Genomic DNA, 27,533 nt, shown 5'->3' on the forward strand with positions numbered 1-27,533 from the left:
GTGTTTCAGAATGCTTAATAGTGGTCTGAGGGGAAAAAAAACAACAGAGCTTGCTTCGGTGTCCTTTGCTGAGTTTAGATTTTGATAGAAGAAAAATTCTAAAGGGAATTCTGTTCGTAAGGTAAAACATAACACACCAGTTTTTGATCTCATACCCAAATTTCCCATAGAATCTCAAAGCCTTGTTCACCAGGATTCATCCCTTGTTGCTTGTAAGAAATAATAAGACCTCTTGTCACTAAATTGAAAGTTTTAAATCACATTTAAGAAAAAATAAATGAGTAGGACTCTCATTTTTTATTTTTTATTTTTTTCCCAAACCATTGTTTTGTTGTTTGGCTAAATAGTTTTCTGTTTATTGGCTCTTTGTCTCTAGATAAATGCCAGCCCAGTACCATCTGTGAAGTGCCCGTTTCTCCACCTCTTCTGATGGATATGGATATTACTTACGTCTTGGACAGCTCTCGCAGCATCAGTGGTGAAGATTTTCAGAGAGCCAAGGATTTTGTGAGCAACATGCTAGACCAGTTTGTCATTGCTGAACAGCCAAGTGAATCTTTTGGAGGCACCAGAGTGGCATTGGTACAGCAGGCTCCCAGGGGCTTCCTACCTGACAGAAACAAAACTCCTGTGGCCTTGGAATTTGATCTAGAAACATACAACAATAAAGATTTGATGAAGAAACATATCCAAGAGTCTGTTCGCCAACTGGAAGGGCCATCAGCCATTGCTTCTGCATTGCAGTGGACAGTTGAAAATGTATTTTTTAAAGCTCCCAGACAAAGAAAGCACAGGGTCATATTTGCAATAGTTGGAAGCAAAACAAGCGTACAAGACAGAGAGAAGCTAAGAGAGATTTCACTTGGAGTCAAGTGCCAAGGATTTACTGTATTCACTCTTGCACTTGGCAATGACCTGAGTGACAGTGAGCTGATAGAACTATCAAGCTCCCCCACAGATCAGCACTTATTGTCACTGGGTAGGATTTCAATGTCTGAGATGGTGTATGCTCAGAGATTTGCCCGGACATTTCTAAACCTGCTACAACGTAAGTAGCATGCAATGCCATTCACTTGAGTTATGGAAAAAATGAGAAATGCTCTGTAGGAGAAGGCAGTCAGTACATGTACTACTTCTCAGTTTCTAGACATAATATAACTACTTGGTATTTCATCTATAGTTTGTAGCAGATGTTGGACACTAATGGAATTGCCAGTAAATACAAAACATGTTGCTTTAGACCAAAATCTTGAAGTTTTTTTCTCATTAAGTTTGTATTCAATATATGGCTACGCTGACTTCACTTTTATGAAGGAAAGACTATTTTTCAGACACAAATAACAGTTGTTCTCCTGATTTAGGCCTACATTTCTTCTCTGGCCATTGGCACCTCCATTTCTTTTCCGACCCTTGGGAGGCCCAGATTTACTGAGCTGTTAATGCTTATTTTGGCTTTTGGGAAGATAGAAGTTTAAACAACAGCAGATCTAGCCTTAACCTCTGAAGTTTTTCTGCCTCTGTAGGTCAGAGAAAGAACTTCTGTAGTTTTTAAGACCCATTATTGTAGATTAACAGCTTTTAGGTGCTTTGAAATTTATTCAAGAGGATGTTAAGAAGGCAGTCACTGAGTTGAAATTCCCATCAGAAATGTGTTTAGGTAAAACAAATTTGCTGTAGTGTATTACAGAGGAAGACAAAAGTCTAAGGCATTTTTTCAAGAGTAGATCTCCTCTAGATGACCTGTTGTTTCCATTTTTCTGGACATCTTTCTAGATAGTAAAAGACACAAACTCAGTGAAAAAGAAAATAAATCTTTTTCTGCTTTTTGTTAAACGTGTTGAGTTCTGGAGGAATTTAAAACTCATTTGTGGTATGTTTGCTTTCTCCACAGAAGAAATGAACAGTTATCCTTCTCCTGAACTTCAAGAAGAGTGTGAGAACTTAGATCGGGGTGACGCACGAGATCAGGTGTCTGTGACTGAAAGGTTTGGAACTTAAATCTTACACACATGAGCATGTAAGGGATAAAACTGGATATTTACAGTTTCCTCCAAACATAAGATTTTTCCATTTAGATTAGTCACTATATATTCAGATCAGCTTTGGCAGAAGCATGATCAGGATCAACAATGTTTTTTCACGGTATTCAGAAGGAATGAAAAGGCCATCCTGGTACTTAAATACTTTTTTCCCCCATCTCCTTTGAAGGATGCCTTTACCTGGAACTGATGAAATTGGTTACAGTGGTGATTTGAAAGACATTGAAACAGCTGAAAATAGAGCCCTGGAAAACGTTAAATTGACTACCACAGGACCTGTATACGCAATGCCAGGAATGGGATATGGTTTGGAGGAGAATGAGTACTTCACAGAGGAAGACACAACTGGAGAAAAGCCACAAGAGTATGGAGAAGCTCAGGGGAAAAAGGAAAGTCTAGCAACGATAGTAGAAACTGGACCTGACAATAATGATTATGGTACGATTTTAGAGTATGAAAATTTCTCTGAATTCAGTAGAAAAGCTCTAAATTGTGAAGGAATTAGTTGAATACTTGCTCTTTGTGAATCATTTCCATTCATTATATTTTCCAAAACTTTTTTTCGCCATATGCCTGAATACAGTCCAAATCTGTACGAGTTTGTAATTACAGGACGAACTGCTGGTGTCATTTAGACTTTAGTTTTGATTTATAACTTTCTAAAATAACAATAATAATATAGATTGTTATCCTCTTTACTAAAACAGCTAATCACATTAACTCGTCATGTTGCACTATAATTACTGAGTTATTCCTGCTCCTAACTTAGCTCAACATGGAGAAACTAAATGTGTGTTACAATCTGTTCCTGGGAAGAACAGGATTCTCCAGCAGAGATATCCTGGCAAGACGTGTTATTCATGTTTTTTACTTTGCCTCCTGCTTACACATTTCTTTCCGGATTTGCCTTTTGATATAGGTATCTTAATCTCACTGTGAGATCAGATTTCTCACCATCATCCCTTTTAAAGAATTGAATGTTTCTGTTGTGTGGACTGCAATTGGAGATAACTTTTGACTGCAACCTGCTCTAGGGAACCTGCTTTAGCAGGTGGATTGGACTGGATGATTTCCAGAGGTCCCTTCCAACCTGTGATCCTGTAATTCTGATTCTGTGATAATTTCTTTGCAAAAATGCAATAGCGTCTGCATGACTTCACATGCTGTTGCTCATTGCTACATCTTCCATCCCTCTTTCCAGTCAAAAAGGATTCTACTGGATGTCTGGTAGCCCCTTTCCAGATGAGAGATCCAATGCTGCAAAACTGTTTAAACATTGAACTTTAAGAGCAAATGTAAATCTGGAATCCTAGACATCCACAGTGCATAACTGATGTACTCTGCACGGACAGAACGGTCTAATGGCCTAATTATGTGTACATTTTCCATTAACCATGAAGATATGTTACTGTTTACTCTTTGCAAGTAAATGTTTCCTGTGAAGATGCAAACAGGCTGATTATACTCATGTGAGCAGTGACATAAAACATTTACTTACAGGAGAGGTGTGAACTGCAGTTCCCAGTTGTAGTTATGGATCCAAGTTGAAGGAGGGAAGATTTAGGTTGGATGTTAGGGGGAAGTTCTTTACTAGGAGAGTGGTTAGGCCCTGGAACGGGCTGCCCAGGGAGGTTGTGGATGCCCCGTCCTTGGACGTGTTTAAGGCCAGGTTGGACGGGGTCCTGGGCAACCTGATCTGAATGTGTATGTTTGGTGGCCCTGCTAGGCAGGGGGGTTGGAACTACATGATCCTTGGGGTCCCTTCCAACCCGGGTGATTCTGTGATTCTGTGATAGTTGCACTCATAATTGGCAAGTCAACAATTTAACTTCTAAAAATATATAGCACATTTTGAGAATTTGCCTACTGAGAGATATGGCTTGTACTGATCTATTGTTTTATCCTCTGGCCACTCTGATGCCTTTTGTTTGTGTGTGTATACTTGATGAATCTTTGTAAGACACTGAACAGTGCCTAGCTTTCATAATTGCTCATTTGTACTGAATGTTACTTCCCTTAAAATTCTAATGCTAAGAATGATGGATTTTTCATTATATCTCTCTCTCTTATTTGCCTTTTCCAGATGCGTGTGCCCAGGTTCAAGATAGTGGAGAATGTCAGAATTACGTTCTGAAGTGGTACTACAACAAAGAGCAGAAAATGTGTGGTCAGTTCTGGTATGGGGGCTGTGGAGGGAACAAAAACAGATTTGAAACACAAGAAGAATGTGGATTCTTGTGTATAAAGTCTTTCTAGTGCAGAGACACTTAAACTACTTTGTCCTTTGTTATACTATCAAGATGATGGGCAGAAGAGATGGAAGATCTTACACAGCATCTCACCTCCCAGATCTCAGCTCAAAGAAATACTTGTTAGTGATGTTATTATCTATTATTCTTAATAGTGAAAACTAAAACTACTGCTCAAATGATCTAAGATTTTGAAAAGTGAGAAAATTTTATTAGCTAACGCCATGTTATTTAAAAGGGATAAAAGCATTGAAACGATTTTCTTCCAAAGACACTGAAGTGCACATTTTAAAAATGTACTAAATAAAGTAAAATAACCCCTTAAACATTTTCATGAAATGATCTTAGATATGAAATAGTAATGTCAAAATATTGATTCATTACTTGCATTTGTCTTATGTATAAGAGAAAGAGAAAGCATTCAGCTCTCAAGGGTCATACACTTACTAGAACTTCACTTTCATGTGGAGGTTTTTCTACTCTAGTCACTCCCCTTATAAATATTTCAATATGTGAATAAAATCATTCTCTTTCAAATATTTCTGTTCTGCCAATAGTTCTTGAAACAGATGGGAGCATATTCTCATAGTGTGCCTGCTTATATGTAAGCAAGTGTTCTTTCCCTTGTCACTAAAAGTTAGACAAATGCATATATTTTGGATTTCTATCAACCATGGATTTTCATAGTTGATCTTGAAGAGAAAAAAATAAATCCTGAGGACACATTCTTATTAGAAAAATGGAAGTGAACAGACTCAGGTACCAAACAGGGAAGCTCAAGTGGACTTTATTACAGTTATTAGAATATGCAGGGACATTAGTGCACTGGTTCATATTTCATTTCTCAGATTCAATGCAGCAGCAGTCAGACGTTGACATACTTGTAGCAGCCCTCTCCTTTTTATACAAGTACAACGTGTAAGGTGGGAATTCCTTCCATCAACTTCTGAAAGATCCTTGAGAATAATGTAGGATAGGCCAAGCTAAACAATTTCTTCATAAACTGCTTGGCCTTTCAAGGAAATGCCATTAATACCAAACATCTTTAACAAAAGAAGTGATTAAGAAGTGCTTTTAACAGGGTGGTGTAGGACACTGATAACTGATTTTATCACCCCCTTTATAGTTTTTAAAGTCCATTCTATTCCATGATCTGGAAACAGTCCTTGAAAACTTCATTATAGCATCATTTATTTATTACAAATATTTACATACTATATATTAGTGCAACTTCTATTTCCATACTTTAACAATTCCATCCCTTGATGCAGTTACTATAAACCCTTGAGTGGTCTGGAAAGTTGCAATATCTGTGATAATATCATGATGTCCAACTGGGAGAGACTCCGGACCCTTCCGAGGGGTCTCATCAGTGGGCCCCATTTTTTGCTTGTTTTGAATTTCCTATGCAAAACAAAAAGAAAAAAAAAAAAAAGAGAGAAAAAAGTGAAAAGAAAATATTGACAGAAAGGTGAGCACTGTCCTCCATGACAGTTTTCCAAGTTGTGAAGACCAAAAAAAAAGTTACCTTCAGACAAACAAAAACTCCCACCCTTTGATGGATGGCTTATAATTATTTCTTGGTTCATTTCTTTTCATCACACAAAACGTCTTTCTTGCTTTGAACTGACTTAACAGCTGATTAGGAAAATCACCATTGTTCCCCATATTTATTTTAATGACATACAAACTAGTACGATTTAACATTCCTATAGGGAAAAAGAAGCTACAGTAACACACATCTTAACATTCCAAGGGCTTTATAAAAACTGGTTCAAAGCCGTGGCTTCTGCATCAGGTATTATCTGGTAAGTCTAATTCTGTCAAAAATAACTGACATTTTTTCTTTTAAAGTGACTTCTTTCTAGCTATGTCAAAACACTGTGCTGATACCATCTGTAAGAAGTGAGATAGTTGCAAAGAAAGCTGTTGTGCAGTTAATGTAGCCCACAGGGCCATCATAAAAGCAAGCTGAACAGGTTATCAAACAAAGCAAAATACCTGAACCACCTCTGTGCCCTCAATTATCTTCCTGTAGTATGACACAGATGGGCAATTAGAACTTCCAGCAACAATGTAAGATCTCTCAGGGTAGGCTAGATCCCAAAACCTAAACACAAAGAAACACAGTAAAACTATTGTTCTTTTTTTTTCTTCTTTAAATCAGCTTTAAATGGCTGCTTAAAGCGTGTCTTGCTCTTGTGGTGAAAATGAGTACAATTACTACATGCTGTGTGTACTTAGTGGATGAAAGAAGCAGAGAAGTCAATATTCATAGCAAGCATACACAAGTCATTTTGGGGGGTTTATTTCTGCTATGCTGCCTATCAAGAACTGTACAAAACAGTACATGTTGCATTGCAGAAGTTTGCACTAATTTTGGTGAGAACAATTCTTTCTGCTCGCTGACGCTTTCTAGTGAACGCATCTTCAGTATTATTGTTTAGACTTCTTAGAGCTTACTCTTGCAATGGTTGGCAAAACTGAATGCACAGACAAGGCTAGAAGGGAGATCATCAAACAATGTTGTTGGATTTATTACCTTATTTTCATGTCTGAGCCTGCTGTCAGTAATATGGGGTTACCAGATGCTGGACTGCAGTATATTCCATGGATGCTGTTAGGAGAAGGCTAGTAGGAAAAAGAGGTATTTATTAAGAAGTACTGTCACAAGTTGTTGCGGTGCTTGACAAAGGGAGTGCATTCTTAATCACGTTTATACATGCCATTTCCAAATGCTTTTAACTTACTTTTAGTTACTTTATTAATAGGCCACATCTAAGAATGTTAAGGTAAAGTGCTTCCTTTTGTTTCTTGTGGCTCACAGAACAACACTACAGATTAAACTCTCCAAGATCCCAAACAATTCTCAATGATGGCAAATAAGAGAGTTTATTCATCAGAGAATCAAGCAGGTGAAATTGGTTGAGAAGCACATGAACTCTCAAACTTTTATGTCATGAAGGCATTAAGGAAGGCACACACAGCAGAAAACAAATCACAAAGTTTCCTATTCAACTTTGCAAAGTAAGTGATCAAATAAAGTGAACCTGACAAACTTGTAGCACATACAAATTCATGTTCAGGTAGATTCTACATCTGCATTTGCAAAATTTATAGAAGATGCAGTTATCTGCTATTATATCCCAGATTGCTCCTTTCCAAGTAACTCCTGGGAGTGGAGTTCCATTCTTTAAGCTAACAGTTAAGTGTAGCAATGGCATTGTATTATAAAAGGAATGTGTGAAAGAGCAGATGCTTATGGAGTACCCACATTCCCAGACGCTGCAAGTAAAAGTACGTACAAGATGCCATACCATGAATTTTAGCTTCATTAAGACCTTTCCAGGCTTGCCTGGTTGACAGGTTTTCTGAGAATATGACTGGATACATTCCACATGCAGTGGAAGATACCAATGAAGATTGACGTTACGCTACTTTTTTACCGAAGGAATTTAGTTTTGACAGCAAAACAATTACAGTGCCAAAATAAATACCAGAGTATGTTCCTGGTGGCAAACTGTCAAGGCCACAGAGACCTGTAACTACTGATTCACAGCATGGAGGCTGAGATTGTTCTGGACCAGCTACAGAACGGAAGCAGGAAGAGAAAAAGACCAGACCTGCAGTTCTGAAAGAGGCGGTGCGCTGCTGGCCCACAAAGTGAAGCGTCGATCACCAGTTTCCATATCCCACATGGAGACTTCATTATTGCCTTGAACAGCTACAGGAAAGATAATGCCAGTGCATACAAATAAAACGTGCGGCATTGGTTCTCACTTGTCACTCTAATGACATGGCATAGAGGGTATGACATAGAGACACTCTTTACTTGCTCTCCGAAACAGCTGTTAGTCTTGCTTTATCAGCCATGCATGTGTTTTGCTGTTTTTATCCCTTGATAGCAGCTTCAGTAAAGTACCTCACTCGTGAGAATTCAGAATCCTGCTTTAATCTTCCACCCTCTTTAAAAAGGATTAAAACCTCATAATTTTCTCCCTCGATAACTTCTCATGCTTCTTTAGGAGCAATAGATGGTCTGCCTGTTTGGCACTGTCATCAGTGACTTTAGAGATTATTCATGGGCAACTAAGATAGCAAATCTAAAGTTGTCAAATTCAGTAGCTAGTAGCTACAATGATTTCACACCCATATTTAAGGTAGATGGGCAAAGAATTCTGTTAAGGAGAATGTTTACATGTTTGGCATCAACCTTGTAGGCAAGAATTTTTCAATACGATTTTAAAATAATGAATTTTGTCACCAATTTATTCTTTATCAGGGAAGAAAAACTAAGAAGCACAGAGAACATTCATTTATTTGCATGGCTTTTAAATAAATTTGATTTGGTCCCAGGGTGGTTCATTGCTGAAAGAATTAGTCAGACCTAAGAAGCAAGTTTAGGTAAAATAGGAAACTTATTTATGAATTCATTTTATAGCAACTTTATCAACCTAATTATTGCAGTATTAATTTATACTACTTGTCTTTTTTAGAATATCTTCCTGACGTGAACACATAGAAGTACTTTCCAGTATGAGCACAGCATACGACAGTGGTATGTGCAGTGAGAATGAAGCAGCTGTGAGCACACCAGATGAGGACTCTTGTAGGATTTTTGAAAACTCTAACCCAAGGAGCAGCTGGGTCACAATTAAGTGGGGACTGGACATGGAACAACCTTTTAGTCTCTGCTCTACATGGGCACTGAATGCAGGGGCAGAATTCCCATCAACTTCAATGTACGTCATAATTCTGGGTTTTGTCTTATATAACATTTTGTCTACAAAAATTGATATGCTAGCACACAGGGAGGGACAATCATGAGAGTGATGCTCCAGAAAATAAGAACTGCAAAAGCTGTCGTTTTCATAGTGGCTCATTACTAGATTTTTTTTTTTACCTCTTTCCTTTTTTACATTTAGAAAGCTAAGAAGGGCACAGTGGTAGAATACAAGCATGAGCTTTCCCTTTTTCCTTTCACCAAGCAAAGCACAAGAAAAACTACACTGGAAGAAAATATAAATGAAAACAAACAGAAAGAACAACCATAAAGCAGGACTTGAAGCAAAAATTGAAACAGAAGCTTCTTTAATCACAGATTCTGACAACAGTGAGGTACGTTTAAGATATTTTACCTGCAATAACCCAAGACTGATAGACAGGATGCATGAGCAGACGTCTGATTCGGGCCTTGGAAGGATGAGAATGGCTGGAGATTGGTAACTGAAATCTCATGTCCCAGCATGCCATGGTGCCATTGCTTGTGCCTGGTGAGAGATAGCTGCCCACAGTCAGACGGACAGTTACAAGGGTCTTTGTCCATATCCTGGTGCTCTATTTCTAGGAGATGGGACTTCAAGTAATTACAGGACAGACTGCTTCCCACAAATATATCAGGAGGTTATTTTCTCCCCTTATTTGAAAAATGGCATATTCTAGTCAATCAGATGGAGCAAAAGCTTGAGCTGTAGTTATTGTAAAGGAAAAAATCAAAGTGGGGAAACAAAAAACAGCTAATAAGAAATACAGACTTACCAATACACAGCCAGCATTGGTGTATGTCCACAGCAAACGAAGTTATAAGGCCTAACTTCAAATCATGTTTCAGTGTCCAAGCATTGCTGTTAGATCGCAAATCCCATCCAACCAGAGATCCATTAACCGTAGCATAAGCCAGCACTGACTGGGCTCCTGAATTGAAGTGATGCATATCTACCACACAGCCATCATCCTTCAAATCCAAGGATCTGGGTTAAAAGAATACACTGATTTAGAAACAGATAGTACTTTCAGTAACAGCATTGTCTTCTCCATGTTACTACTCAAGGGCTAGAAACAATTCTCCAGTCTTAGTCCAACACATGCTTACACTCTATCAACCTCTGTCTATAGCACCTGCAGGCCTTCCGTTAACAGCTCTTTGCAATGCTCTGTGTCTCTGTTTCATGTATTTCCCTCAGACTCGTGTTCTGTGTTTCTCAGATATTCACCTATCAGAGCCTACTGGCACGGACACACATCTCTTTTTTCCTCTCTGTTGCTGTACTGAGAGAACTGTGCTCAGTCACTCATTGTGTGTGACTGAGTATATGCCAGAAGGAAAGCACATCTCTGGTTTGTAGTTTCCACCTCCCTTAGATTAAGCTTACTTCATGTATGAACTTAATCTCAAACAGGAGAGGATGTTTAAAACAAAAGGTTACTTTTATTTAGAGCTGAAAAAAGTTTCTGAGAGAGCTGTTGGATGTGTCCCTCATTCAAACTGGAAGACTAAGCAATTGAATTGGTGCCGAATATTCAAAACTGCTTATATGGGAAGGCTAAAAAAAACAAAACAAAAAACATTAAAACATCCAAACATTCCTCTAAATAGTATCCCATCCCTCATATCTTTGCCACATTACTTGTATTAGGAGCCTGGGAGACCAATTTGCAGGCCTGAAGCCAAACTATGCATTGTATGTGCATGTGAATGTCCATCAGTGACTTCTGATAGAGTATTAATCAAGTTATTTTGGAGATTAACATGGTAATAGGGGAGGTAAGAAATGAGCAAACCCAGCACATAAATAAAAGAATTTAGAAATATTTAGATTTACTGACGGTTTCAAACTCATAATGAGTCCAGTGACACAGCAGACAGTGATAACCAAGAGCTCTAAATCCTCAATCTTGGGCTGTTGCCTTTCAGCACTTCTTTATGAAGCAGGATAAGACTATAGCCTTCTGTACAGCCTGGGATCAGCCAGCAGGAGCTTGGAGCAAACACACTCTGAGCAAGGCATACGCTAGCAGCTTGAGTTCTGCAGGGAGATTTCACTGCTGTAAGTACATACCTGCTTTGAATTGGTTGAATCTTAGGAGATTTAGGGAGCTTTGAAGCTTCAATACTAAGAAGCTGGATAGCACCGTTGTCTGAAGCTATGGCCAAGTAATGTGAGCCCTGGCAGAATGTAAGAGTCTTGACATGTCCTCCAATCCGAGAGTAGGTCAGAATTGACCTGAATGGTAAAAGGAGAGGGGGCAGAAAAAGAAGAAATGTATTTTGTGGCAATTTAAACAAGAATGACTTCTCTCAGACACCTATTTAAAACCAATGGCTCAAGAGACCTCTGAGAACAATGCTTTTTAAGAGTTTCAAAATTAGAAAGCAAAGCCTGAGTTGTTTCTGCAAGTTGAATCATCTATTTTTGAGCCTATGGGTTGTGACAGTCTCCAGGTGCAAAAGAACACATCTGTCTACCAGACAAAGAGAACATCAGTCTACCACATATCTCTATCAAAGCAGCATACTGTAGTTACTGTTATTTAACTGACACTACGCTTCACTGCATCTGTATTTTGAGATACATCCTCTTCTCCCAAAAATAATTCTCACAGAGACTGTCAGCCCCAAACCACCCATCTGTGTTTCAACCAACAACACAGCTTTCCTCATCAACTATCAGTGCATGAGACAGTTAATCAGAAAGCTAATCTGTTCCAAGAAAACTCAGCTTTAAGCAATAGCACCAGAATGTTACTTACAGAAATGAAATCAAAAAGCCTGTAATTACTAATCTGAAGCAATCCTTTTGCTGTTTCAATTAGTTAAGGAAAGAACAAGATTTGCTTGCAAATACTGTCTATTTCTACTATCTTGTGTTTGTATGCCAAGAGAAACACCAGTCTATATCAGTATGCAAATCTCCAACATAGCCACAAATGATTCAGTTTTCTCCAAGCTCTATGGTAAAAAACAGACTAAAATAGCAGCTCCGTGAGTTTTAAAGCTACCTGGTTGTAGTGGTTTTTCCTTCCATTTTTTGGCTGTTCCAGATTTTCACTGTGCCATCGTTAGAGCAAGTGGCAAAAATGGAATGTTCATCAGAGACCCGAATGCGGTTCACTGCAGATTTGTGTTCATGAAGGTGAGCTACCAACAATCCTTTGGGACGCCACCCTACAGGGAAAAACCAAATCACAAAGCTTGGCATTGATTTCGAAACCTAATGGGAAGATGAAGATTCCCCTGATCTCACCCACCAACAGGCATATTGGGAAATAGCCATTATAGCTTCAAAGCATAGAAGGCACTGAAAACATAGAATCACAGAATCGTTTGAGTTGGAAAGGACCTTTAAAGGCCATCTAGTCCAACTCCTCCAATGAATAGGGCACCTACAGCTACATCAGGGTGCTCAGAGCCCTGTCCAGCCTGACCTTGAGTGTCTTCAGGGATTGGGTACAGGTGATGCATTTTTAGAAAGGCTATTTGCTCAACTCTACACTAAGCCTTATTGGCAGAACCAGTTAAGTATTTTCTTTTAGATTAGTTCCATGTGCATTCAGTGAAATTACAAAGAGCCCTTTAAAACACATGGACATTGTAGAGAAGCTAGTGCAGAGATCACCTGTAATCAGGCAGATAATCTGCCACAGACTCTATTGTAAACATCCTGCTTCAGAAACCTCACTGGAGCAGAGAGCACACACTGAGCTTGAGACTAGTCACTTGGGTCCATGACCAAAAAGGTAAAGATCTAGGTTCCAGATCCTCTTTCATAGGCAGGCAGATATTATTCTAAGTAAGTGCTGTGGACAAAGAGCACACATTTCCTAAAATCTCCTGTTTTCCTAACGCTTTGCATTTTTTCCTCAAAATAATTAAGTTTTAACTCAAAACATTTTTCTTCTGTGCATCTGTCTATTGGCCCTGGTGGCCTGCAATTTACCTGGAGGTGGAGGCTTGCTCTCCCACTCAGCATTCTCCATCATCTGTTTGGCAATTCTTTCTGCATTACACTGCTCTCGCTTTTGCTGAATCAGCTGCTGCAGTTCAGTTTTGCAGGTGGTGATGCGTAACTGGTATGCAGATGGAGAAACTGTGCTGCTCAGTACCTGGACCGCTGGTTTCCTGGGTTGAACAGCTGTTCCATCAGTTGCCTGTAAGAAGATGAGCACTTACAAATACATGCCTTACATATTACAAACGTAAAGGCTTGCAGAAGTGATTAGTTTTAATCAAATATACAACGGCAACAATACTAGGGACAATTAACTTTGTATTTTAGAGCCATCATGACAAAAATTCAATCAAAAACATCTCTTTGGAAACAATTACAATATGCAAAAGTATTCATATAAGAGCACGGACTGGGCTCTGAGCAACCTGATGTAGCTATAGATGTCCCTGGTCATTCACAGGAGTTAGACTAGATGGCTTTTAGAGGTCTCTCCCATCTCAAATGATTCTATGCAAAGACAGTGTTCTTCAGCAGTACCTGTGGGGAGGATGACAAAGTGGTGCAAATGCCAGCTGAGGACTCTGAACGAAGTGGTTTCCCAGCCTGGATAGCTTCCAGATCAGCAGTTTGCCCGTGTCCTTTGGGTATTGGCTGGGAGATGCTGGGTGGTTCCAGAGACCCAAACATGCTTTTCCATTCTTCATTTACATTTGAGTCTTGCTTTACATGTTTTCTAGCTATAAGGAGTTGGGAGGTAGGGGAGGAAAGGGAGCAAAAAAAAAGTAATGCAGTCATGGCAGCCCTCACTCATTACTTTCTGACTAGACGTGAGACCAACGTATACACACCAATTTATTATCTGCATATAGTTAATGGAGAAAAACTACTGCTAGGTTGTTTATGTCAGCTGACAGGGCTGAACATGTGGCAAGTGTTCTGTTTACCCTTACTAATCTTGCAGCTGACTCATGTAGTAATTAATTCCAATATCATGATTTTTTTCCATCTAGAAAGCTGCAAGAATCCACATGAAAAATTTTTCCTTGTGAGAGTTACTCATTTACTGGCTTAAGTCAGAAGTAAGTTGGTAATGGAACAGCAGATAAATTGTTGCAAATGATCAACTGTAGATTAAAGAATGCTATCTATAAAGAAGAAATAATTATTTTTACCATTCCTTTGGAGTCACTTAAAACTGCAAAAAACATACAGTGAAATGAAAACATGGGACTAATTAAACATGGATGAAATTAGTGAAGAAAAGTTAAAGCCACGAAGACTTTATAGGCAAGAGTTCTAGGTGAAAGAAATCAGTCCAAACACTGACTCTACACACTAACTTTTAAATCCTGTCCACTCCTGACTCCACATGATGCACAAAAATGAAAAATCCTGTTCTTATGTGTACGTCCCTTTAAAATTAGATGGAAACCACTTGCAGACAAGCCTCTTAATCCTGGAAATAAGATGGCAATAGTTACATGGCTTGCAGATATTTCTGTATTCCGAGTACTCTCACAAGCAAAATATTTCATCTTTCACTGTTGCAGAGAGCATCACCAAACCTCACGTTTCATATAGCAGCATGCTATCGAGAAACCATGCTAGGTCTCCTTATTGCTAATTCAGTGAGGGTGGCAATAATTATGTAGGATGAACTGCTGAGTAAATTAATTCTTAGTTCTATCTAGATAGACTACAAAATATACCAACCACGTTTGTCATCAGGCTCCTGCTTTGTTTTAACCAGATCCACTTGTCTCCTGATTATTCCCAGAACTGACAAATCAATCACTCCTTTCTGAGTGCTGTCATGCAGGTGGCTCTGATCCACAATATTGGCTTTAGCTTTATTCGATTTTAACATAAAGTCTTTCAGTGCTAACAGTTTGTCTTCTTCTTCCTCAGTCATCCCCTACAGAGTAAGAGAAAATATATTATTTTTTTTTTGAAAAAGAAAATGCATCAAGGCATGCAGATGCAAGCAGTGGTAAAATTAAGTGACTGGCTCAGAAGCAAAGAGATGGAGCACATCCTCAAAACTCAAGACACCAGTCTATTACTTATTTGAAACTTTGGGCAAGTTCTTGTAGTTTTATCTTTCTTCCTCAGGTGAGGAGGAAAGGTGAGAGAAGAGCTGCATTTAATAGTAGATCACCATCTGGTGCAATCTGCTTAACTGCCACCTAGGCTATGCCTACAGCCCACAAACACTGGGGTAAAAGAACACCACACACACTTGGCTGCAGTCCTTCCTCTTCCTGGTTCTCACTACTTCATGTGGTTGATTCTTACTGTTCCCCTTTTCACATACAAACTTCAAAACTTTTCACCTTCCTTCGGTTATTAATAACACTGTTATTTGCATGTCTGCCTCTTTAACAAATGCACACTATTCTCTCCAGCACGTTACATAGCCTATGTTCTGCACCACTAATATATTGCGTCTGAAATGTAAGACACACCACTGAAATCTTCAAAAAGAAAATATACGTGGTGATTTCAGACATAAAGCTGCCCTATTTTCTAGAGATCTTTTAAGAATCTTCCATCGGTTCTGAACTCTTTGTCCAATAAACTCTACTGACCCTCAGACTGGGATCCTCTAAAAGCAGCAACCGCAAGATTGCTGCAGAGACATACAGAGCCCAAGAGCCTCAACCCTGACTTCCAAAGTACGAATGAAAAACAATCACTTGTGAAAGTAGCTTCTTCAGCAGCTGTGCAATGGCAGGGTCCTCTGGGGGTGGACAGTCTGGGAGAACACCATTCCTTTTCTTCTGACGCATCTGAAGGTGTCGGAAAAGACTTGTGATATCCTTTGATCTTAAGACATAATCAAATATGGAACGGCTGACAGGCTCTTTAAGCACACTTAGCAGGACTATTTCTTTATCTATCTGCAATTCAAAAAGAGAAATCAGTCAATGGGAAGAAAGATATCCATTAAATATGGGGAAATGTAGCATTAAAGTGCTGTAGGTATCATGTCTACTTTTTTCCCTAGCCTACAGGTTGGCAACTGGACAGCAGTGAATATTAATATAAAAACAAGCAAGCGAACGAATGAAAAAAATGACAACAACAACCAACCTAAACCAACTCTTGCTCTGAAGGCTTGTTTAAAAGCTACTTTCTGGCTCTGTCCTATTACCGTAACAGGCTGCCCAGAGGAGTGCTGGAGTCACCATCCCTGAAGGTTTCCAGGAAAAGGGTAGATGTGGCACTGAGGGACATGGTTTAGTGGGCATGGTGAGGGGTTGATGGTTGACCTATACGATCTTTTCCAGCCTTAATGATTCTATGATTCTATGATTCTATGATCCTGAGGACATGCTTTCAAGCTTACAGTAACGATAAATAAAAAATCAATCACACTATGACATGAAATTATACATGACTGTGCCAATAACGTACATACAACTTCTACATCTTTCCTTATGTTGGTTATATCAAATTTTCTCCATTTTCTTTCTGTTTCTCCATTTTCTTTCCCAGCAGTCTCAGAACATTAACTTGACTGAGCTAAAATTCTACTACAAATACAATAATATTTCAGAACTGTCTTACATTTACCTTGTAAAAATACTTAATAGAAAAGCTCTTTCCCAGTATCAGATTACTGGCTTTTCTTCGATGTATACAACGGTATGTATACAACCATGTAATTAAGTAATCCTCAAAAGCATACTTAGAGAATAGCAAACAGTCACAAGAAACTAGTGAGTTCAGGCATCATTTAGAACCATTAAGTTTGGGGAAGTTTGTTCATTACTGTAACAGAAAACAACTTTCTGTTCTCACAGATGGTGATTCAGTGTCTGTTTGTGTCCAGAGAACATCTGGACAAAAATTCTTGTACGCAGTTCAGCCTACTTGCAGACCTAACACTCCTTTGAGTTTATACATTTGTTTCAGTTCTTGATCTCTCCTGTTTCAAGACTAGGTTTGAAGATGGTGGTAGCAAGTAATTGGGCGATACTGATAAAACAGACCACCTAGTTACTGACCTTGAGTTAAACGTCCAAACCATTTTGGCCCAAAATTATGATATAAATATTTGTATAAAAGTTGGAATACTAAAAACAATGGAGTGGGATGGGGTTGTTCCTTCACAATGCCATAAGACCTCATTACTATAACTTGCTCCTCAAAGCAGACTATTTACATGAAAAATAAATTCAAAAGTAGTCTGATCCAACTCAATATGACTTGTATATTCTGTGTAGTGTTGCAAAGGAAAGCAAAGATTTATACAGTAGAGTGAGAAAATAAAGTACTAAATGAACAAGATAGACATCTATCAACCAGTGCAGTACTACTGCAGTAGCTATCTAGGAAGAAAAGAAAAATATTATTTTAATTAAACTACCAACTGTGTGATTAAAAAAACACCCAAACATTAAATACACATTGCACACTTCAATGCAAGTACTGCAGCTGCTTCTTATCTACTTAAATACTTGAGAGATGAATTCTACAGGTCCTAAAGCTGTATGCAAAGATGTCCATGCAAACACTGCCAGCGTCATGCAGGCCATTCCTAGTCACAAGCTGAGCACTCTGCCCTTCGTCTTGGCAAAGCAATGAGAGTCCTGAATTGATAAATCACAAATGGCAATGGCCATTCATGTTTGCCAGCAGAGATAAAAAAAAAACAACAACAACCCAAAAAACCTCTGCCCTTAAAAAAAAAGCAACAAAAAACAACAGAAAGAATGACAAAGCAATTAATGTTCTTACAGCCAGCACCATGGCAACAACAGACCACAGAATTATGACTGGTCAGGGAATATTCACATTAATATTTGAAGCATTACCTGTATGATTGGTTGTGTGATAAAGGGATGGAGGTATGGCATTAGCTTGCAGTAGACATCAGCAATATTTAGATACTGTGCAACCACAGTGATAAATCCCACTGCACCATAACGTATCCAAAGATTAGGATGGCACAGGAAAGGTGCTGAAAGAAAATTACTGTTAGAGTTCAAATTAAAGAGGGGACCATCCTATAAAAGGCAGCCTGCAATGTCATTTCCTCCCCCTAGAACCAACCCCAACTTCAGCCTTTCCTCCAGCAGAGCACTACAATTGACACCTGAAATGAGAAAATTATTTTATCAACTTTACTGGGCCAGTGGTGCAGAGCTTCCTTGCTGTTGCCAGAAAGAATATTTTTCCTATCTATTCATTTCACTTCTTTGCAAGTCTGGAGTTGACAACAAGGAGACTAACCCAAAAATAAATGCTAACCTTAATTTGGGCAGTTAAAGAAAATTGAAGTACCAAGGATTTGTTTTTGTTTTTAAGTAAATAGTTTATTCATTCCTTCTTCCCTACTCTTCCTTGAACAGTCACTATTTATACTGAGAGATAACTAATGTTCTCCTGTTGGATTCAGAAGTCCATCTCCATTACATGGGTTTTACAAAGTTGTAATCAAGGGACAGCATCCAGTCATGAGATATAAAACCACAGATCACCTGCCCCAGATTCTGACTGCTTTTGAAAAGCTATAAAAGATAAAGTCTCAAAAGACTAGCTGGTTGATAAACAGCTAGCAAATTCTGGGCATGTCTAATTCGAGTAAACCCTAAAAGAGTACTACAGGTTTGCATACTGAACAGCTAGGCTATGAAACTTTATTAAGCTGGCCATGAAGCTTTCTGTAGTATGAAGTTTTCATTAATAGGAAATCAAGGTAACCATCTGCATTTCAACTTACCAATGTCACAAGCAAATTCATAAATGTGAGGCTTTTGCAAGAGCCCTAACTGGCACATACAAGTAAGAGCATTGAGGGCCTTATAAATGACAAATTCTTCTGCATCACTGAGTCCTTGCTGAAGCAGAGGCTTCAGTATCGAGGAGCTTTGCCAGCCAACGTAAGCAGCAACACCTGAAAATGTTAAAACAAACAAACAAACAACAAAGACATAAAAATCCAAAGTAACGCTTCTTTGCTTTTCCTCTCTGAAGTTTAAATTTCAGTCCAACAGTATACAGAGATTCAGTGAGCATTTTCCAAGAAAGTTATCAAAACAAGAAATACGTGCATTTACTGAGATAGCAATGCAGGAAGCAAATCTCAAGGCCTCAGTCCTACAAAACCCAGTACTCACACAGAAGTAAACGTGGAAGACACAATCTTTGTTAAAATTGATGGGAAAACAAAGTTAGACAAATATTCTGAATGCTGTTTGACTAAAAACCATCTCTGTGCCTGCTGAAGTTCTCCCAGAGGTCAGGCACAGATGTAAACACACAGCAGGCCAGCACAAGTCTGAAACAGCGAGGCAAAAACAGCAGTGCTCCTAAGGGTGGGCATGCAATGCCTGCATTTGTACCCATGGAAAGGGTAAATGAGCACTGATGAAAGAATGTTAGCAGGATTTTTGTCTTTTAATTTAGCAGCAATGGTTATTTGACGAGCATTCAGCTTCCTGAAAGGCTGAACTGGATACTGGACTAGTTATCAGCAAAGAACGTCTTTAAAATGCATTCATTTACCTACTACAATAATTGCCAACAGTTGAAAAGAATCTTTTATAACAATCTTCTAAAACTTTTCCAGTCTGACATGGCCTCAAGATTTAGTTAGCTACTCTCTAATTCTTTACCACCACAAAGCCACCTAGCCCCTAGTTTCAAAAATAAATTCAATTTTAAAATATAATTCAAAAATCTCTGAAAGAAGCCAAGATTAAAAGTAAAATTAATGCAATCCCTTTGAAGCTCATGGACCAAAACTTAACAGTCACATCTCATCAGAAATAAACTGCTTTCTTATTCTTTTCTTCTCCTTTCCCACACAACAACCAGCCAGTGTCCACATGAAACTGTCATCTGGGATTGCTTCCTTGGATTAGTAACCCATCTAATATAATTAATCTCTGGCAACTGCCAGGGAGATGGACTTCACTGAAATTCTGATCCTTCCTTTTGCTTTATGTCCATCAAGCTGACATTGCTTCTTGCAAGCAACCAGGTAACTCCTCTGGTCATTCTCGAGAGAGAAGTTGTTTTTTCATCAAATAACTCAGGCTTATTGTTGCTGTTGTCATACACAGCACAGACAGGTAACTGTATCTGCTTCTAACCCAGTTACTGGGGATTGACAAATATCAAACAATTAGATGTCTTCCCATCACAATCAAGTTTACACATTAAATAACTGCTTCGCTTCTACTCTAATGTGGTAATCAGCACAAAATTTTTATCACACAAACAGGTTTATTGAGGAACGGGACCATGCACACATGTAAAGAGATGCATCTTCTAGATGGCTTGCAGATATTTTAGCATGTATTTGTCATAATTCAGTTTTTTCAATTAGCAACTTCAGGAAAGATTTAAAAAAATGAAAAGTAAAAATAAACAGAATTAAAATTTTGTTGTTGATGTTAATCTAACTTGATCTTAGATCCATCAGTCTTCTTTGTAAGAAACAAAAAAAGCTACTTATATTTACACGGTTTCTTCTTCCCTCCATAGAGAAACATTTACACAACAATTCAGCATGTCACTTCCTAAAAATTACATACACCTTTAGAAGAAATGGCTTAGCAGTTTCCAAGATATGAAAAAATGATTCTGTTTGGCTGAAACCAAACCCTTACCCACAATGCTGTCAAAGAAAGCTCCTCGAAGATGCCAGTCATTCTTATCATTTAAGAAAGTGATCATATGAGATAGAAGAACGTCATTGGCTTTTTGACGTCCAAAAAACACACAGAGACGTGTTATTCCATTTTCCATTAGTGTTTGTTTCACAATATTTTCTGGGTCGCTCAGCAAAGTGACAACTTTCTGCTGGACCATTTCGTGCAAGGCTTGCAGCTCTGCAAGAGACAAAAGTGAACAATTAGATTGGTGACAAATAGGATGTGCACACATACTGCATGTTGCTAAAGGAGTTAAACTGGTATCCTGAAAAACACCATAGAAAAACTTGCTAAGATAAATAATGCAACAGAATCTCAGCAATTCCAAGGACTGGCTTACGAAAGACTTCAGACTAAGCATGAGGATAGTGGCAAAGTCAGACTACAGAAATGTGAGACAACATTGCCAGAGAAATGCAATTCTACATTTGTCTTAATTTCAGCTAAGATGATCCAACTCATTTTGTTTAAAAATGAAATGCAGATGTGAAAAAGCATCAGATGGGTCAGCGGCAATATTACTGTGTTAAAGGTGCTTCAAGGCAACTCTGGTTTTAGGTGTCCATTTGACCATCAATTGTAAAATCTGTGAATCGACAAGAGCATGTTTTTATTTAGGGAGGTAGACTGGCTTTATTAAGGTCAGAGAGAAATAAACAATACTTGAAAACGTGAGCACTTCCAACGTTACAAATTCCTAGCAGTTGAGCTAACAATAGTGGCAAAAAAATCAAAGTGATCTCACCCCTTGCTTCTGTTCTGTGGTGCAACTGAGAAAAAAAATTCATTAAGTGGAAATAACAGTATCATTGATGCATAAGCTAATACTGAAACCCACAATGGAAATTCTCAAGCAAATTGCACAAAATTCAGATATTGCTATTCCAGCTTTGCAGGGGTAACTGCCATTTGCTCACAGGCAGACAGCTAATTTACTTTCCAAAACACTTTGTCAGTCACATGGAAAAGTTGCCTTCTGGGTTCAAATTTCTCAGCCTTAGTTTCTGAAAGCATGAAAATAATAGAACCATTCAATTTTTTTTCTCCCTTGCATCACTACTTTCATGTCCCAGCTAGATGGGTAATACAGGACAGTGTTTCTTAGGAGCAGAGCCTGTAAGATGGACCTTCCTTTCTCTCACGCCTCAGCAACTGTGAGCGCCCAATGGCTCACATGAAGGAACTAAAAGGGATTTTTTTTAAAGTATCCTTCTGCAGCTATTTAAAATATAATTGAAGCATGTCTTTTTCACTACCAAATGGTGCATGCATGAGAAATTCACCAATTAAAATCAGCTGTAGGTTCATGTACTTGCCCCAGAATAGATGTGTGTGTTTTTAACCACAAGCTTCTCAGTTCAGAAAACTTGCTCAGTATTATTCAAGAAACATATGTATTACAAAAGGGATTGAAGCTGACACATAGTCCACTTACTACTCACCCCTCCTTGCCAAGGGAAGGAAAAAAACCCACCAAACAACTCTGTGCAACAGTAACAATAGCACAGATGACCATATTACTGTCAGAGACACCCACATTTTTGGCATCTGCAGACAATAAACAAGAATAGCCAGGCACATGAACAGTTGGGGAAGAGAACGACTGAAAAATACAGTACTGTGACTATGCCAGAACTTGTCAGATTTTTCAAAGTTAAGCCAAGCACATCAGTGGAAGTGGTATTTGGAACAGAGCTGACTTGTTGAAGGGACCACAGAGTTGGATATACAGTTAGCCAGCCTCAAATACCTTGAGAACTTCTGGAGAACTGTGCTCATTCCTTTCTTCCTTTTTGTCTTTCATAGTGTTCACAAAGAGGCACCAGTTTGTGACAGATACTAGCTGAGGTAAGGCATTTTTTCCCATTTATAGGGAGGCTAAGTGACAATAAAAAACAGTGCTACCGAGGAGCTCCGGTGTACAATTTGCTATTACAAAGAGGCCAGGTAAGTGGAAGTGACATTACCTGTATCATAGTTATCACTAGGGTGAGACGTTTCATCCATTTCTTCACCATTTGGTTCATTTTCCATATTTAGGTTTTTCAGCTGGACTAACTCCAGAAATCTTAGAGCTGTTTCTGCCAACAAAGCTATGTTTTCTGCAAAGGAAAACATTTTGGTTTAGAATTGTTCTAATTTGCCAATTTACAGACTTCTGATGGTCCCCTTATGAGATATTAAAACCACTTGGAATACCAGTCAGGATGGGCAAGTAGCACTGAAATGACACAGTATGTTCTGAAAATGCACTTCAGGGACTTGTACCTGGTAGCTCTGCTGTGCCTAGGGACACATCCTGTCACAGTAAGACTGTGTAAATGAGTGGAAAAGTTGTAAGGATATCAAATGTAACTGCAACTAATTTTAGTCTTCCAAAGTAGCCCAAAATACCACCTTATCTCAGGTGGATGACTACGTAGCTTGATAGAACTGAAAGGCCAATTAATAACAACCCCAAACAACAACATGCCACTATGCCAGGATTTGTATCCTTGGGGTTACCCTTGAGGGCTGGGATCCAATTTGAAGACATTTGTCCCTGTGTCTATCCATGCCATTTGGCACCATCCTGCAGTGTTTGGAAGCTGCTGGAGTAACTCGGGCCATACGGGTCAGGCAATGGCTGGCACAAGAATAACCCTGCCAGGGCTTATGTCCCACTTAAGCAGCCATTCTGAGTCTCGGCCAAGACAACATCAACATGCCAATGGAAAATGCACACAGCCTGCATTAAATCCTGTAAGTCACCAGTCACACTGCTTCCAAAAGGTGTGTTAACATCATTGAACTCACGAATATATTTTTAAAGTCAGCCTAATATTCTTATTTACTTATTAGCTTATTGAAATTCAATTGCTTTCTTAAAAGAAAACTGTTTGAATTGAAGGCAACCTAACCAGACTTAGCTATCTGGTTCGACTCACCATCTACACCATGCCTTTGACAATGAGCTCAATCAGTATAGTTAGTTTAAAAAAAAAAGCCACACAAACACATCACCTGGGACATTGTCAACTGAATTGTGCTTTTGTAAACAAAACGGTCAGAGCAAATAACAGTAAGAGGTAAATAATAAATAAGAGTGTTGTTACAAAATTGCTTCCTGAACCACCACGATTCAAATATCTGAATAAACATACAAAGAAAACATCTCTGAAGGTATAAGCCAGACTATTACATAGCAGATAATCTCAGCCCTAAACACCACATTTCATTCTGTGGGAAAGCAACTGAAATATAACAACAAATTGATGCTTTACATATGTTTCATATTTACTAATTTCAGTTGGGCCACTCTAAGCAATCAATCTGAGCTAGCAAAATGCAAACTAAGGTAAATTAATTAAATCTGCAGAGGGTGGGCAGGCTCTGAAAGCCCTGTTCACATGCATACGTTAATACATGGTTGATAGGAGAAGTACTTTTACTTGTTATGTCCTTGTTTATCTAGAGAACAGAGGCAGGGCTACTTCCCTGGACAGCAGGCCCTAACCCCTTACCTTGGCTGTGAGCACACAAAACAGTGAAAGAACATTAAAAAGAGGATTTGGAGTTTTGATGGATTTCTGCTTACCAGCATATGCAAGTCTGACGATAGTGGCTTCATCCTGGGCCAAGTGTGCAATGCCTGGCAGGATATACTCTGGGTAAATGTTAATATCATTGCGTGGCACCTCTTTGACGAGAGCAAGAACTTTAGTTAGTGTCCTCACTGATTCTGCCCTCACTCTGGGCACAGAGTCGTTGCTGAAATGTAACAGATAAGGAGTAATACGATCCAGAAGAATCTCAACACTTAATCTTGGTGCTAAATGAAGAATCAGCTCCAAAGCAGCCAGTTTTGAGTCACAGTATTTGAGAGTCTGTAAACAGGAAGTTATCACTGACACTAGGATAACCAGCCTATTCTCTTTGGTCTCTCCCTCGGCTTTCTCCGTGCGATCATGGCCACAGAGATTGTGAATGATGTTGTCCAGATCTTTACGTATGACCAATATACGCTCATCTGCTGATACAAATGTTTCCTTGGCAAACTGGGCCATATAAGGCTGAAGGAAAGTGTAAAATATTTCAGGAAACGCATTGTTACGTTGCTGTTTCAAGTAATCTTCAGCTGCTAAACGTTTATCTGGCTCCCGATGGACCATCTGAGTGACCTTGAGAAAGGCAGAAGAAGGAGGGAGCAGGAGAGAAAGATTACTGGTTTAGACATTCATAATGCAAAAAAAAACCAAAAAACAACCCAAACTCACAGTCAAAATCACCAAGCAATTTGTCACAAAAAGAGGTGAAATAAACTACACACAGACCACAGAAATGGCTCTGATGCTGCAGCCCACCCTTACCAGCTCTCTGATACTGCGGTCTTCAATTTTGTTTAGGACTTGATCAGGGGAAAAGAGGCCATTTCTGTAAGCCAGAAGCTGAGATAAATCAAACAAGGGGACGCCTTCTGTGAACAGCTCTGCTATTACACAGCCTGGGGGGAAAAAAAAAGTCAAAGATGTGAGGGAACTGCAAACAGAAATTTTGTTTTCTGTACACAGATAAAAACAGATCCTATGTGAACCTTAGCTTGATTAAAAACAAGGCTAATGAGCTGACTAATTAACTTGTGGAAAGGGGTAGCATCTCCATCTCTAAAAACTGGCTTTTGCCTCCCAGGTATTTTGCCTCTGAAATGCCTCTCAGGCATTCTGTTTCAAACATGCCAACAGCAAAGAATTTTGCAATTAGGAAACATGAGGTACTGATTTCAACCACCTGCCAAATGGAAAATATATCAGAAAATGAACCCACATCACCGTTACATGGAAGAGTGCCAGTAAATCAAGCATGGACTAAGCAAGAGGTCAAAGTAAGAACAGTAATGCTAAGGGCAGCATACATTCACTCAAACAAGTTCCTAAGAACAGTGAGAAATAAGAAGATTGGCAGGCATGGCACCCTGTTGTGTGTATGATGCATGTCCTCTTCAAAGGCTTGTGTCCCGTTCCTGCAGTTTGCTTTCCATGGTTAGGATCTTGTCCTGTCAGTGGAGCAGCCTGGAAACTTGGCTGGTGAAAGCGAAGTAACCATTACTTCAACTTTCAGGTTTTAATTATTTTTTTTTCTAACAGGCCAAACATATGACTCAAAACAATCCTGTGACTCAGGACAGGCTCCCACAGCAGGACTCTATCAAGAATTTCTGAGTGGAACCATGACAGGAGCTTACTGAGTTATCCAACTTCCTGCTTTTGGGAAAAATATAATGACAAGGAGATTCTGAAGCTAATATTGCCAAATTGTGCTGGAAAGCAGCTCTGTTCCCAAGCAGTCAGATCTTAACTGTGCCACTGACTGGCTCCTCCTCATGGTCCCATGAAACATACACTACATCCCCAGGACCTCCACCACCTGATGATCACAGTCTATGACCTATAGAGCCACCTCTTTTCCAGGGCAGAGATAAGCTGTAACAGAATGGTGACTGACTGCGCTCCTCAGATAACATGGGGATGCATTTAAGTCATGCAGCTTACTCTATTGTGCCTGTACTTTTTCTGTGACTGAAAGATTTAGAGACCAGTTCTAATGCTTAAGGTAAGCAATTTTTTTCCACAAGCTGTTCTCCAGGCCTGCTGTAATAAAAAAGCAAAAGATAAAAAGTAAAAAGAACAAACAAACAAAAAAAATAACAAGCTTCTTTGCACCCCTGACCAGCAATCATGAAGGCCACACGGATCTCTCTCAGTACCTGCAGAAAAGATGTCCATTGCACGTTTTAACTCCCCCCTTGTTCGCTGGTTGCTGTTGGCCAGGTCTACTAGAGGAGTGGAGGGATCTCGCATGTTTTCCAGCTCCGTGGCAAACATGCTGCCATCGACAAAGCGCTCAGGAGCGATGTAGCACGTCCTCCTCCGCGACGTGTCGAAGAAATAGTTGAAGTCAGCAGGGTTGTCTTCAGGAAGATAAGTTGGCTTAAAACTGGCAAAGTCCGTCAGAAGAACCCAGTTCCAGCTGGTCACCATGATGTTTTCAGTCTTAATGTCCCCGTGGCGGACTCCAGATTTGTGCGCTTGGTCCACCGCCGTCAGGATCTGGAAAGCGATCCACCTCTTCTCGATGTTATTGAGGAACGGCCTCGTGCTGATCCGATCGTACAGGTTGTCCCGCACGTACTGCCTGAAGAGCATGGCGGCCTTCTCAGACAAGGTCGCTTTCTGGAAGGGGAGGCAGTTCTGTGCCGAGTGCAGCCTGATCTTCAGCTCCTCCAGCTCCTGCTTGTAGCTCGTCAGGGGCAGGGTCGGGTCCTGGATGGCAAACACTTTCACCACCACCAGCCCCTCCCGGTGCTTGGCTCGGGCCACCTTGAAGAAGCGGGTGCTCCCCAGGCTTTTGTCATACTCGAAGTCGTGGATGTCAGAGAAATAGCTGTCCACAGAGAGGATCTGCGACGGGGCGATGCCAGCCAGCTGGTTCCCCATGGCGGCCCCTCCTGCAGCGACGGGCGGCACCCGTCCACCTCGGGAAAAAGACAACGAACGTTTCAACCCGGATAGGCTCGGCCCGACCGCGATCTACCCCCTTTCCCGCGCAGCCTCCGCTTCCCCCAGGCCGCGGTCCCGCGAGGGCCCCGTCGCCGCCACTCCCGCCCCTTTCTGGGCTCCCCCACCGGCCCCGGCTTCGGGCGGCCCCGCGGCCCCTCGTGGCGCTCACCGGCCAGGCCCGGCCCGGCGCAGCCCGCCCGGCCTGGCAGAGCCGGGACACCCCCGGCCGCGGGATGCAGCGAGGCGGGACTGAGAGCGGCGGAACCGGCACCATGAGCGGGGCGGGGACGGGGCGGTGCCGTGAGCTCACATC

General features: G+C 40.0%; 2 protein-coding genes across 2 annotated transcripts in view; one reads left to right on the forward strand and one right to left on the reverse strand.

Annotated features, from left to right (window-relative positions):
• COL6A6 (collagen type VI alpha 6 chain) overlaps positions 1-4,939 on the forward strand; it is a gene marked incomplete at its 5' end in the record, with an annotated part of 43,792 nt that extends 38,853 nt beyond the window's left edge. The window contains 4 exons of the mRNA XM_048952191.1: positions 377-1,048; positions 1,892-1,985; positions 2,209-2,477; positions 4,123-4,939. Coding sequence (XP_048808148.1) covers positions 377-1,048; positions 1,892-1,985; positions 2,209-2,477; positions 4,123-4,295 — 1,208 coding nt within the window. The remainder of the gene's footprint in view (positions 1-376; positions 1,049-1,891; positions 1,986-2,208; positions 2,478-4,122) is intronic.
• A 120-nt stretch (positions 4,940-5,059) lies between these two features.
• Positions 5,060-27,496, reverse strand: PIK3R4 (phosphoinositide-3-kinase regulatory subunit 4). Its single transcript, XM_048951877.1, has 20 exons — positions 27,390-27,496; positions 26,428-27,195; positions 25,034-25,167; positions 24,262-24,844; positions 22,652-22,786; positions 20,640-20,861; positions 18,746-18,919; positions 17,838-17,983; positions 15,714-15,917; positions 14,731-14,932; positions 13,555-13,754; positions 13,006-13,216; positions 12,068-12,233; positions 11,128-11,292; positions 9,827-10,038; positions 9,427-9,558; positions 7,912-8,012; positions 6,831-6,919; positions 6,290-6,398; positions 5,060-5,692 (listed from the first exon to the last, which is right to left on the reverse strand). Exons 2-20 carry the CDS (start codon positions 27,155-27,157, stop codon positions 5,522-5,524), a joined length of 4,086 nt encoding a protein of 1,361 aa, XP_048807834.1. The 5' UTR covers positions 27,158-27,195; positions 27,390-27,496; the 3' UTR covers positions 5,060-5,521.
• Between the last annotated feature and the right edge of the window lie 37 nt (positions 27,497-27,533).

The sequence above is a fragment of the Lagopus muta genome, chromosome 7 (genome assembly GCF_023343835.1).
Source record: "Lagopus muta isolate bLagMut1 chromosome 7, bLagMut1 primary, whole genome shotgun sequence".
Taxonomy (NCBI): domain Eukaryota; kingdom Metazoa; phylum Chordata; class Aves; order Galliformes; family Phasianidae; genus Lagopus; species Lagopus muta.